Genomic DNA, 14854 nt, shown 5'->3' with positions numbered 1-14854 from the left:
TTGGTTGAAAGATAGTAAGGGAACTAAACTCCCTGTGAAATTATTATTTCTGGGAAGCTGTCATTTTGAAGTAATCAACGAAAGAAGGCCTTTCCAACGGTGTGTCTTAAGACACACCGTAGGAAAAATTAAATTAGTAATTCGTTTTGTTTTTCGGCGAAGCGCGCGCAAGCATTGGCACGACGCACACATGCGCGTGGTTGCTATAATTCATCGGATCAGTGCGCGACATCGCGTATAGCTGCAATTCAAAACAATTCAAAACATGATTCAGTAACTTTTGATTTGAAATTGAGATCCTAAAATGCTGTTTTTCTCGGAAAATACAGCTGAAGCTTAGCTGAAACTTCATCAGATTAGTGGTTCAGTATCCCTCATTAGATTTTGAACACTTTTGTTGCTTCAAACGAACAAAATGCACAAATTACAAATGATGGACTATATCTTTAAAGGCTCATAAATAATTCTAGAGCCAGAGAAGAAGGTTTGGTGAACTCCCCCAAAAAATGGCACACTGCTCTGGAAAATTATTGACAATGAAAAATTCATGAGGTGTCCGGCCACTTCAGACGTCGGCACACCCGACCAGAAGGTCTCATCAAAATAAGTGAATTTACTTTTTGATTCAATTAAAGTCCATAACGTCGTTAATACATATTGGAATAAACATGTAAATCTGATAAAGTCACTAATATATCTTAGCTTGTTGCAGAAAATGCCTCCACTAGGTGGAGGTTTCCAAAAGGTCACATATGAATTATTTATGGAATTAGTCAAAATATGCACCATTGATAATTTCTAGCATACAAATACTTCACATTACATTCATATACATGTACAGGTTTGCACATTTCCAAGCTATTATGCCTCAAGTGGGAAGATTAATGTCAATTCTGAGCATTGTTAGTTAAATACAATAATTTATTAACGTTCTGAATACTTTGCAAACAGGGTATTATTTGATAATATTAAAAGAAAAATACATGAGGATCAATTGCGACAAGTGCAGTTCAATGAACTACATGTACTATCAGAAATTTCCTTCTTTTACAAAAAAAAAAATTACCTTCTTTTATTGTTTTCCTCAAAATGACAGCATGCCAGAAAGAATAATTTCACAGGTAGTTTAGTGCAATTACCATGTTTAAACAAAATATGCTTTTCAACACTTATTTTTTCAGTTACTTTTTGGATAGCTGCAAATTATATACTCTACCTTTAAACTCATTACGTTTGGATCAGTTTGCCACCCGCTTAGATAACTTCAAATTCCTTGATATGGGTATTGTCTAGCTCTAGATGTAATTTAATAACCCAGACCAGACAATTCTGCTTCACCTTTTACAGATATTTTCATTTCCGTTTGGTGGTTATGTATCCCAAGAAACAGGATCCCCTGCTAAATTTGACTCGGATACAATTAACCGAATGTTTTGTCCACCTCAATTTCTGCTCCCCTTCCAATTTGTGCCCCTCTCTGAGAGCCTATAATTCTGATTTTCCCGACGCATTGATACCTGGATCTCCCCGCGGATCCTGTAATCAAAACAGCAATTTTCCTGGGACAAATCCGTCTCTCCAAAGCCTGTCCCCGGTTGCCTCCGACAAAAATGACCGGCCTGTTTACACCGCGCTACTTGAAAGCGTACGAGTGTGTAATCGGACGGCTGCACCGTTAAGCAGTGAACTAATTCGTCCTGCAGTTGATTAACTCGGGCCCAGTGTTTCGTGCCCGTGAATCACAGATGACTCCACTGAGTTCCTGACACTGTTTCCAACTTGTGTCCAAATACAAAAAAATAACCCAATTATTTCCAATTTGGATTTGAGTTTTCTCCTTCTGAATATAATTTGTCTTGGCGATTTGGGAAATCTACAGTAAATCAGGCATCAGACTTGTTTGTATCTATCCAGGTTAATTTGTACGTGACAAATTTAAATTTGATTTTCATTTCCGATTACAGCTTGCCAAGTGTTTCGTGCCCATGAATACATGCAGTGATACATAGAGGGAACATGGCATACATCTACCACGTGTGAAACACAGAAATTTACTTGCGAAATGATTTGCATACATATTCCGGTGTTGACCAAAGTTCAATGCCACTGTTTCATTGTGAGCATTGAAGAAATCAGTAAGCAACTTTCAAAATGCATGTGGCCAGTGTAGTACGCCTAATCGTTTTGAACCCACATATTAGAGGATTCCAAAAATGCTAAATCACATATGGTCTCTTATGCAAATAACTCAAGTGCACTTGGTGAAAGTAGCAGGTGCATATCTTATGAGGCTAGCAGAATCGTACAGGACATGTTATGAAGCATGAAAAAAAATACCTCAACTTGTGTTCAAGTGCATGTACATTACGTACTTCAATATTGCTGTCAACGTAATGGCACTGCAGTGTTATCCGCAGGGAATTTGACCATTTTAAGGTGTTAGAGACACTTGAATGCCATTTACCATCCTGCGTATTCCTCTTCAAGGAACATTGGCGAACGATGCTCGGTGAATGTTAATCCTCCATGCACATTCGGTTGTGGTGTGCTCTCTGCAGCAAATAGATCTTGAGTGTTAAGGCGGAGTTAGAGGGCAGTGGTTTTGCATTGCTTGGATAGGCATGAGTACACCTTATTTCCATTCGTCGTTACTGAATTGAAATAACAAAAACACGCTCGGAGCTACCAGCAAGTATCGATGTGTGCTCTGTCAAAATGCCATCATTAAATGTTTCAGCTCTGTATCTGGGATGCTATTGACAATGATTCTCACCTTCAGGTTCTGCACACAGTACATCATAGTCTATAAAGTGGGTGTGTACTCAAAAGTATATTAGTATCTGGAGCCCCACTGTATGTAGACTCAATCAACCAAGCGACAGGGATATAACCAATGGCAAAGGAATGCCTTGTCATTAGCTTGTTACTGGAGACTGCATGACTTGTAATTGTCTTGTGATGATGTGTGATGACTTGTGGTTACTTGTGAGGACTCGGACTGCATTTCCAACTGTGGATTAAGTACTCTGCTCATATTGCGGGGAGGGTGGCCTGGTGGTTAGGGTTTATGACTCATGATCAGAGGGTCAGGGGTTCAAATCCAGCTGCCGGCCGTAGGTTGTGTCCCTGAGCAAGCCACTTCACCCCCACTTGCCCCTTCGCCCAGGAGTACAAATGGGTACTGGCATTAGCTGGGGAGTAACCTGTGATAGACTAACATCCCATCCAGGGGGAATATAAAAATTCCCAGTCGTTTCATGCTAAAACCAGAGATAAACGCCGGTTTGATGGGCCACATTGGCTTGTGACAGACTTTACTTTGTAACTCCTTGGCAATAGTGACTTTTCATTGACTTGTGCATTTCAGTGATTCTTGAAGAATCAGATTCAACGCAAAGTGTTCTTCAAAAGATGTGTAGTATTATTGCGGAGTGATAACATTTACAATTGTCTGTGCATCCGTCCTGTTCCATCAGGTTTGTACTGCAGCGGCTGGGTCAAGCGAGGCCCAACAGGTGTCATTTTGTCCTCCTTGAATGATGGCCGGGAGACTGCCAAGACGATCCTCAGTGACCTGTCTGACGGCTCCTTGGATGTCACAGGAGACAAGAGAGGATGGGAGGAGGTAGAACAAGTCTTGAAAGAACGAGGTAAGAAAGTGTCGGCTATTCTTCCCACGTCCCCCTAAAAATAAATCTCGCTCCTTCAACAGTGTTCTTGTTCCAAGACTGGATGTGGATTGTGTTCTCCTAATGCAGCAGGTCCAAACCCTGGCATGCGCAGTCAAGTTACCGTGGTGGTAAAGGGTGATACCAACAAGATGAATCAAGTCTAGTCTTGGGAACTTCGGCACTGCAACCCACGAAATTTTGAACATACTTAAGCTTGCGCACAGCCGTACTTTACCATTACGTCTGAGGACAAGGCATTGTCTTTCCATTTGTTCCTAAAATATAACACTCCCCCAGAGACTACGCACACACAAATTTACGTTCGAGGACTGTTCTCAACAAAAGATATACCTTCGAGGACATCATAGAATCTGTTTTTCTCACGTGTGTCTGTACTCTGGATGTGTGTAATACCCAGTACAAGAGCGCATTAGCTTGTATACAGCACATGCAAGGTATGCACAGAGTTTCATGGGTCAGAGTGCCAAAGTTCCTAAGTTTACCTTGAGTGTAACAAAATGGCTGGCAGTAATACACACGTCTATGGGAAGTGGCTACAGCGGCTTCCATAGGCGTGTGTGTAATTGCTAGCCGTAGCCAAGTAATTTGGATGCAGCTCAAGAAAATTTAGGCAGTGTTCAGATACCCGTATTCACAGTATCTGCTACAGTTGTCACAAAAATTTGTCAGACCATATAGAAATGGCTAATTCTCGATCACGCTCATGTTTGGCTGCAACTTTTTTTTTTTTTTTCTCATTTCCGGTGCCCTTCAGCTGCTAATTAACACAGCATTCTTCATCCGATAGTCCAATCTGATGACAGAATTTCCAGCTGGTCCAGATTAGTAATCATTTTCACTCCTAAATGACAGATGCAGTATGTAACCTCCACGGAATTCCACTTTGAGAAATTGTTATCACAGGTCGCTGCTGGGAGATTGCTTTTGGTGTACAAGGATTTCTTAACCAATCAGGAGAATTTTGCGTCGTGTTCCATCGAGACTTACATGTAACCTTGGTTCTAGTTCCTCCTCTGCCTCATTTCTCCACGTTTTAAAAAATTTATACAAATTATGTATATCCTAAACCTGCTTTAAGACCATTTAATCTCAAAGAAGAACTACATGTACGTGTTCTACATATAACCCCCGAGTACCGACGTCATAAAGGGAGAACAACAGATCCTTTCAGTCCTCGGGAGTTGGGTCTTTTGTTAGAAACGGTCCTCTGTGGTAGGTTTGTGAGCTTAGTCTATGGGAGAGTGTTATATCACAGGGACAAAGGAAAACACAAAGCATTGTCCTCAAGAGTATAGTAAAACAAGAGTGACTGTACATGTACATGTAACTGATTCCATCAGTGTTTCTCGGTTTTTTCCATCATTGATTGTTTGGCTCATACAGTTTGGCTCATACATTACACAGTAGTACATGACTACATGTTTTTATTAAAAAACTTAAAATGAACACTATAAATCTTGTTGCACCCCATCTGCCTTTTTGAACACATGCAAACACATGCAGTTCTACATGTGTGATTTTTGGGGCATGACTGGAATTTTTATGAAGCTCCATAAAAATGGTCCCGACCGTGAAATTTACCTCCGAGACCTCGCCGTTGTGACATTTACTGTATGAACAAACTTCACAATTTCCTTGTCAAAATTTGTGTCGTACGTGTGATTTTAAGGAACGAACGTTCGGGTTCGGCAGACGTTTATACATTCAACTTGATGAGAGCATTTATTGGACATTGATACTTCTGTATTTCTTAACAAAAATAACAAAAAGGGGTTTGTGGTACCTTCTGGTTGTGCGCCGAATGCAACTTTATTTATGGTATTTTTTTTTATTGTAGTCATAATTCATATGCCTCAAATTGCACTGCTTCTGTCATAATAAACCATAACAGGATTGTTCGTGGGAGATATCTCAAAGGCCGCCTCTTGGAAAGTGAACCAAATCCACTTGAGAATGAACAAATTGGAAGGTACAATAATTTAATAAAGACTGTAGCAGATTCCTTTACTATGATTAGCAATTAGCTCTCCCTTCTAGATGCACTCAAAAGTTTCTTTGAATAAATGTCATTACTGTACGTCCAATTAAAAAGTAGCCCTCCATGCGCAAGGTTATACAAAACATGTGTATCATCCCAACTTGCTCCAATTGATAATCAGATTTTTATTTATACCATTATTCTTTGTCCAGCAAGTCAAAAATGTTAAATACATTTTCTGAAATTCAAGGTTAGATACTGATATTTAGAGCTATGCCTTCAAATGCAGCAAGTCAGGCTTCAAATGCAGCAAGTCAGATGTCGTCTTCAATGGCTGTGCAGTCACTGTCCATTTGTATTATATTCATGTATACCCTCCTACTAACTGAACAGTTACAGACTTCCCCTGCCTTGCCTTTTACACAGGCTAGTCACCAACAGTCAGATCATATTTTAAGCAAGCACTGTGACTAGTCAAATTCAGTCAACAGACAAAAGCGGGCAAGAAGTAGGCACACCTTGCTTATCAATCACCTACAATCAAAGCATAGCTGTATCAAGTTACATAAACAGTCACAGCCAGTCAATCCTGCTTTGTGGAGGCTGGGAGCTCTTTACTGTTGAAAACAGTCACTTGATTGATTTTCACTGCAAGGACAACTTTGCACAGAATATGTTTATTTGCATATGAGGGTTCATTCGTGATGCTTTTGTCTTTAGTTTGTATGTTGGTGAATGCGTGGAGGTGATTTTTTTTAATGTAATCTTGGGGCAACAATTTCCAACATGACTTCCAAACATGCATGTATTAATTTGGAATAGGCTACATGGACAGTGAACATCCAGCCTGCAGATGTACATAAGCTGAAATGGCTGTCAAGCTACCGTCTTGTTTTTATTAATTTTTTTATCTAAGAGTACTTTTTTATGGAGAAAGCAATCCTTGCTTTGGAAAATTAGATGGTACCAGTACAAGTGTGGCAATTGAGTCTGGCGAAACTACATGAGAAGATCGTTATGGTTGGAAATTGCTCGTGTTATTAAGTCAACATTTGTACATCATTATTGGATATAATGGTCAAATGCACCTGTTTTCATTCATTTTGTCTGCCTTGAAGTCAAGTCATTAAGGCTCGTAAGATCTGCTTTTAACTAAAACTGTCTAGACTCTTGTCTGTATAGAGGCTGCGGTGTTGCCTGTTCACAACAAAGTGAAGGAGTTGATGCGTATCCCACTGGATCATGCGCGCAGGCCTGGAAACAATTTATAACTGAACATGCAAAAACCAACAGCATCTACTTATACAATGTATGAGTTAAAATACACTGTGGAAATGTTTTGTCCTTTCAATTGTTGAGAGGCTGCATACCGGTATATGTATAAACAGATTTCAAATCAAATACTCGGATTTACAACTTGGCTTACCAACACCAGCTTCAGCATGTTAACACCTGTTTACACTAATCCAAGCACGGTTTCACCATGTTTACACTTTGTTTACACCAATTGAAGTAAAATTCAAACTATTACAAACCAATTTGTCATAATTTACACCAGATCAGTGCAAGTTTATACCATGTTAACTATGTTTACACCAGCTAGGCAAGTTTAAAAGATGCCTACACCAGTTCCACCGGCTCCACTCTTTTTCCCTTATTCACCAGAGAGTAAAAAGGTCGAATTTTAATTTACACCTGGTCGTGGAACATTCACAATGTAGGCCGTATAACATACATGTATACACATAGTTTAAGATGAAGCATCCCAGCGTCACATTCTGAGCTACACATCATTTTCATGTTTGTTTGATAAAACCCGCCCAGGAAAATTTAAACCCTTATTTAAAAAAAATTGATGTTACTTGCTTGTCACATTGCACCTCTATCCGATGTAAACAGGGTGCATATTTCAATCCTTCTCTGTTTATTCAGCAATAATTTACGAATTAGGAGTACCGTTTCCCACCAGATCGCCCGTCGCTCGCTTGTTTTTTAATAAATCAAACATAAAATCCCCCTATGCCTTGACGTGAAATGGCTTGCAGCAGACTTGTGCCATCTGGCTAGCCAGACGGAATGTATGGTTTTCTTCACTAATAAAACTTGACATTTTGCGCACATTCTGCACACGTGCGGAGGCAGTTTTAAAGGGATAAGTTTGAGTCAAAGTGGTCTTAAGCAATATTCATTAAAAAAAAAAAAATTATGAATTTAACAGCAGCTGAGATACCATACAAGCCCAAAGTTGCTTGAAATGTGTAGCGAATCCAGATGATCAACATTCTCAACCTTTTGTTCTCATTTGACAGCACATGAATCTGATAAAAAGCTAAATAGTCAAAGTGTTTTCAACATCTGATCATACAATTCTAGTGTAGAACTCTCAACAAAAAGACAAACATTTCCTTATGTTATGTTTTTATGATACATGTATTTCTACTCGAAAAAGTCCTAGAATTTGTCTCATTTTGGGAAGTTGTCTGAACATAAACGGGTGGTCATCAAAGGGTTCTGCCTTAGAACAGCATCGTATAGAATTTAAAAATCGTATGGAATTTAAAAATCTGACATTAGTGTAAAATTTCACAGTTACATGTGGTTGGAAATTACTTTTATTGCCAAATTTTGCCACCTCAGCCCTTTGTGGATAAAACTTGTCTCAATTTTTACTAAGTAAGATGTTTATTACTTTGTTTGTGACTGCTTTCGTTCGGCCCCAATCTAAAATGCAAATTTGGCTGGCCATTTTGCACAGAGGTTCACCATTGTAACTCGGGGAATAATGCCGGAGCAATGCCCTCAACTGACCTTATAAAAGATCCAAGAATTTTTATGGGTTTTGGCGGTTCTTTTATTCATGTAGTTAAGATTTCCAAGCAGTAAGTATTGCTCCGGTGTGTGTGCAGTACATTGTGTGTATTTCCATTTGTTTTTTATTAGACCTCCCAACGGTATCTGAAAATGTAATGAGGATTATTATCGTTCGGTTTATTTTTCTTGGATTTCAGCCATAAAATGGCTTGAATCGGGATTGCTGTTTTAATTGAGTGTTTGTACTGCAGAATGTAGGACTCTGAAATTTTTGCTAAATTCACTTTTTTTGTTTGAATACCAGATTTTCTGCAAGTGAATGTCACATCGTCGTTTCTCAGGCATTGGCGGAGACTTTTTCAAATAGGTTATTATAGTATGACCTGGAAAAACATGCACAGGTACTCGCATTTTACACCTGTTTATTTTTTTGCCATGGGGAAAAATGTGTCTGGTATCCTACACATTTTTCGACAGGCACTAATGACGTCTAGTCTCCTTCGCAAAATGTGATGGAATCCCAAAGTGTAGTGAGAAGCTTAGCACAACATATGTAACTGCATTTGAAACGTGTACTGTTTCACTGCTTCAGTCTTTGGTCTTCAGTCAGGCCTGCGATCTTTTTATGCATTGACTTTTTGTGCAATGCCTCATCCCTCCCCCTCCACCCCTTTCAAAACATCCTGGATCACCCTGCAAGAGATTAATCAAAATCTATGCAATGGAAGCTCCAAGAAATACAACCATCATGACCTAGTACCCTTGGACGATGCTCTTTGTGCGAGCAAATTCACACTTCTTATTTGTGTGAGGAAGTGTCTGCCCAGTGTCCCAATTTAAGAAAGTCTGTCCAATAAGCGATCAAAGAAGAAAGCCATCATCAACAACCTCGGACGAGGACCATTAGTCGAGTAGTTGATTCGTGACATAACCTAACCTGCACACTAATATTAGCAACGTGCAAATGCCTCTAGTCAAAGGAAAGTCAAACGTCATCACAAAACTTCTTGGTCCTGGCTCCCCGTTTTGTGTTTTATGATGTGCACGGCTATAAGTAGCAAGCGATGCAACTACCGCTGGGCAAGTAACTTTTCATCTACTCGAGTACTCGTCCTGGTGCATTTAGAAGAAGGTACTCACGAGTAGCAATTTAGGGTTGAGGGTTCACGGCTTAATTCATGCCCTGCAAATAGGGAGTCACTTCATCCACCTCTTCCTCCCTAAGATTCCATTCGTCACAAAACCAAATTCAAGTAAATGACACAAAACGTTGCACAGTAAGGATAACTCAATGCTGAACAATGCGGTGTGACTTGCACACTATTTGCTTGTAGATACTTCCCGTCATACTAACATATATATAATTTTCCTGCTTAATTCGTTTAACTATGCGCGAGTATTTGAGTACTTGCGAGTTATTTCTCTGCGAGTAGTCGAGTAGAAAAATCCACTTCTCGCCCAGGCCCAGATGCAACCATGCCCTGTGGTCCTGTTTCAAAGAGTCGACAACAGTAGTCCAAACATCCTTCATTCAAGGGAAGTGAGTCAAACTATATACTGACACTTTGTGCCCCAACTTGCTCCTCGCAAAGGGCTTTGTGTAGAAGCAACAGAAAGATTAACCTCCGGTCATTAACACATTGGAACCACCGTCCTTCGGCATTAATACATTCATTTTAAAAGCTCTTTGCTCAGGTGTAGCCCTGATGATGATGATTGTAATTTCCCGGAGGAATGCGTTTAATATGCGTTTCTGTGATTCATGAGCTTTTAATAATGCAAACCAATGCAGATCCCCAAGAAAGATTTGACAAGGCAATATGCATTAAATCAGGTCAACTTGTCTTCTGTGATCCGTCGTGTGTCCAGCAAATAGCCTTTAACTTTGTGTCCAGTTAATGGCCTTGTAAATTATCCGTGCGCTGTTTCCGCAAGCTGTGTGCCGTGCCCCGTAGATTTAATTGGGGCTCGTAATTGGAAATGTTTCTTGTTACGCTTGGATGCTTTACGCAGTATGACAGCGATCTTCCTATGTGCCTTCGAGCCGGTATCTCATGCTCTGCCGAGAAATTTCATTTTGATGGATTTCTCTGTGGTAAAAAAAAAGAATGAAAGGAAACACAATATTTTTAAACAAAAATAATAAACATTTCTCTTTTGTTTAATTTTCATAAATATTCAAGGTTTCATTAAATTGATATGCATTAAAACAAGTGGTATAAGTGGCTCCATATTAAAAATGTGAAACTCACTTCATAAAATTGTAGCTAATTTCTCATTCAATGTCTCTTACAAAATAAGCAATATCAATTCAGATTGAGGTTACCACACCCAAAACAGAAAGTACAGTTTGCCTAATGTATGCAGTGTTTAACTTTACAAACTTGTATCAAACATTGTCAAATAGCACTGACAACAATGTACTGTACATGTACGCATGTACTTGTGTACACGTATGCAGTATTTAAGCTTTAAAACTTGTATCCAATAGCACAAGAAGAAGAAAGTTAAACAGTTGCAATTGATAAGCTTAGTTAGCTAAGTTAACAAAATGGCAACGACTGATGGGTTTTCTGTCACCAGTGATCCGATATTTTAATCTTGAACTTTCACAATGAATCACTTTCTTTGTATGAAGTCCTGGACCATCCAGCATTGAGGCAGATTCAAGTAAAAAAAATTGTGTGTAGGGCCTATAGTGACAATGAACAAGATCAATTTCAAGTATACTGGAACCCTCAAGGTGTGAATTTGAGAAGCCACTCCATCTCAATAACAAAACGGGCAAACTAACCTGGCACAAGAGCGGTAATATTGTCAGGATGCCGATGAGCCTGAATGTCAGATTGATGAGTCTCAAAAATACCACAGTAACAAAGGCAGTAACCTTAAAGATAGGTAGCTACACATCGTAGTCATTTTGATGAAATCTGCGCACGCAGCTGTTACAAAACTGAGTTTTGAGACAATCGTATTTGAAGTTGATCAATTTTTCATATTGCGTTTTCGCATACATTTCTCTAACAAGATAGCCCAGTAGTTACATGTATATAGCCAAAGAATAATTTCATGAAATCATGTTTAATTGATAAACATTCATTACCAAAGATATTCGTCACTTCATCAAAAAACTATAGCACTCGTGTAAAATTAATGAGATTAAGTGAGGAAAACAGATTTGTCACTTCCTTAAAACAAAAAAACTGAGTCTGTCGCACATTAATTACTTTGTGTAATTAGCGCAATTGAAACAAACGATGCAATTTTGTGTCTCAAAATTTGGCAATCATGTGGACTATCATAAAATTTTAGAATATCCAGAAATTTCAAATTAATATCTCGGTTTTGGACAGATATTTACTCAGTCAAAACGTTGACAACATGAGTATTATTTTGTACATGTACAGTAGTATTCATTTCTGGTCGTGATCCCAAGGATTCCTCTAAAGTGCCCATGGCACTGCACATGTAGCTTCACAAGCCTGCAGAAACCTGTAGAGAGAAGACATTGGAGAAATGTTTAGTTTTAAGGCTTGCACACAAGACAAATCTCGGGGTTGATGCAGGGTTGGAATCGTGGCATTTCACACTTTTCTAAATTTTCAACCCCACGACAACCCTGCGTCAAGCTTGAGATTGATTTCGCCCCGGGTAGAACTCTATCCTGCTGCAGACCAGGGTTGAGATACATGAAACAAGTGTGAAACGACACAGGGGTGAATGCGGGGTGGAAAACTCAAAAACTCCACCCTGCACTAGGTCCGGCCAGGGTTGAATTCAACCTTGGTTAAGAGGCTCTGGTGTGAAAAGGCCTTTAGAGGTAGGAGAAAAACAACAGAACAATGTTCCAGGGAAATCCCATGGAATCAACAGCCAGGGACGGATAATCGTATTCAAACTTGGAGTGCTCTATTTCTTTCATTTGGGTTTTTACTTCTATGTTTTAGCAGCCAATCCTCTAGCTCTCCAGAAACGCCTTATCCTGTTTACATAAAAAGTTAATAAAACATGAAAAAAGTGGATATCATTGGTGGTGGTTGTATTTTTCAGAAAGAGAAAAAAATCTAATCAGTCTAAAGGGCAGAGGTGGCCGCTGAATGTCACTTTGTAGAGATTGCTTTTCTCAGGTTCCTTTCGGAGTAACAAAAATCTTGAGATTGGAAATCCTTGACGTATACCGTAGGAGTCTTGTTTTGGAAGGTGCAATATTTGATTGCATTTCCCACGCCATTTGGTATTTTGATACACTTGGGTACAACAGAATCAATTTTTCTAGTTTTTTTTTTTTGGCTGTTTCGGCATCGTTAAGATTTTTTTTCTTTCTTTCTTTTTTTTTTCAGTCATTTCTTTGTTCCCGGCACTCTGGCACCAAAAATCAATCCGATTGCGTTTATACTTGGTACAGACTTAGACCAGCACCTGAAGATGTGTGCCAAACATTGACGTCATCACGACGAGACCCGTGACGTCACAATATAGGTGCATATTTTAAAGGCCTATATCTCCATAACTACAGGTTTGATTGGGTTGAAACTTAGTATGTATATTTGTACCTAAACTGGGATGTGTTATAGATGAAAATCTGAGTGACGTAACGATGACGTCATCACGTGACATGTGACAGCTTGTTAAAAGTGCATATTTTAGTATTTTATGTTAACTTATGCTTTGGCATACCTTAATTAGATGCAGATTTATGCACACCAGGATCAGCTGCAAGAAATCATAAGCCATTAAGACAAAAAGTGTTGCTTGATACATTAGTTTGGCTGTGAATTCTGCCACCTGCAGGGATTCTATATTCAAAATGCTTCACCTCACCCGCTACGCGGGGCAGGCGCCTTCGCCGCCTGTCGCCGCCTTGCCCGCAAATCACCCGCTTTACAGGCATAGCGGGAAGGTCATTGTAGACATTGTCAAATACTGTTAGTTTCTTACACGATTATAAAGACACAGTAGTTTTCTTGGCATTGGGATGCTTGCAATTTTGGTCGGAGAAGTTTGTGTGTGAGTAGATGTTGGTATTGTGAACCGTGAAGTAGGCCTATGGATTAATAAATGCGGGCAGTCGACCATGGAGTTGAAATCAAAGAGCGGGTTGCACAGTCCTCAAGTCAGTCACTAGTCATCCGATCACAACTCAAGAGACAAACTTTTCAAACGTACTGTGTCAAAGGCAATCTTTGTCATTATTCATCCCTATAACTGGACTCCTGACTGACTGTGACTGACTGACCCTGAGAAAAAGTGGTCTCTTTCAGCCAAATGCTCTGTGGCACACATTGTGAGTCTCATCTACATGTACTGGCAGTAAATCCACACTCTATAAGTCTGTGCCTATCGGCCAACCTTCAGATTCATTTGAAACTGACAAGCACCCACTATACCCAAAGATTGAATGTACTGAACTCATACTTTTTTCAGCTAAACTAATCTTTTTCTCGTTGACTTCTTCCACGTGATTTATCACCTCTAATTCCAGGGGCTTCAGTTCACCCCCCCCCCCCCTTCTGTACCTTATGCAAGTCTTCCTGTGGGCACTTTGTATTATCAACCTTCGTTGGCGTCCAGGCTAATTTAGTACATTGTCAACACCTGAGAAAATATTGTCCAATTTCCTGATTGCAGCCAATTAGGCCAGTGGTTTAGGGGGGGAGCTTGTTCCCGTTTCCCCGGCGAGGGTCTTGCTCATCTGATAACCTTATACGTCAAAAGGTGTCCTCTTTCTTGCAGCGAAATTAAGTGTCAAAGACCCACCTTTATTAGAGGCATAGGGCGCAGGTGGGTTCTGGATGATTGCATATCCCGGCTCTGTGAAGAATTTAAAAGAATATTTGAGAATTCAATTTGGAAAGTTAGGGCAGCGATCAGTTTCGTGAAGGATGAAGATGGAAAATTCTGGAATGGGTTGTCAAATAACAGACGACTGATTCCCGTTCCTGAGAACAAGTCCCTGGTCCATATCTCAAGCAACTTGTCTCAAGTCTTTCAAAGCAAGTTTCAAATGAAGTTAGAAGTCTTTTAAAAGAAAATCTCATGTCAAAATTACAAGTTTTTGAGAGGTTTTTATCAATCTCATCAAGTCCTTTGTGGTAAGTCTCATTTCAAGTCTTGTATCTAATGAGCAAGTCTCCAAGTCATGATTCAAGTCTCAGCTTTTGGACACTAAGTCTCAATTCTTGCCTTTGAAAGTAGGTCCTAATTCATCCCAAACCTAAAAGGTCTGCTATTATAAAACTCAACAAAAAAGCTTGTACAAACATGTATTGTATAGAAACAGTGCTCGTTGTTTTTTGTATTTTTTTTAATGTTCATCCCAGCTGTACCCCATCCATCTGACATGCTTCAGTGAGCACACACAGTGCTCTTCAGG

General features: G+C 39.6%; 1 protein-coding gene across 1 annotated transcript in view; it reads left to right on the top strand.

Moving 5' to 3' along the window:
• The window catches only part of LOC119734957 (NADPH:adrenodoxin oxidoreductase, mitochondrial-like), an 85709-nt gene that overhangs the window by 56079 nt on the left and 14776 nt on the right, over positions 1-14854 (top strand). Inside the window, exon 10 of the mRNA XM_038208613.1 lies at positions 3477-3650. Within this exon, the coding sequence (XP_038064541.1) occupies positions 3477-3650 (174 nt within the window). The remainder of the gene's footprint in view (positions 1-3476; positions 3651-14854) is intronic.

The sequence above is a fragment of the Patiria miniata genome, unplaced genomic scaffold (assembly GCF_015706575.1).
Source record: "Patiria miniata isolate m_02_andy unplaced genomic scaffold, ASM1570657v1 HiC_scaffold_28, whole genome shotgun sequence".
Lineage (NCBI taxonomy): Eukaryota > Metazoa > Echinodermata > Asteroidea > Valvatida > Asterinidae > Patiria > Patiria miniata.
Note: the sequence above shows the minus strand (reverse complement) of the source record. Positions and strands in the feature narration are given on the sequence as shown.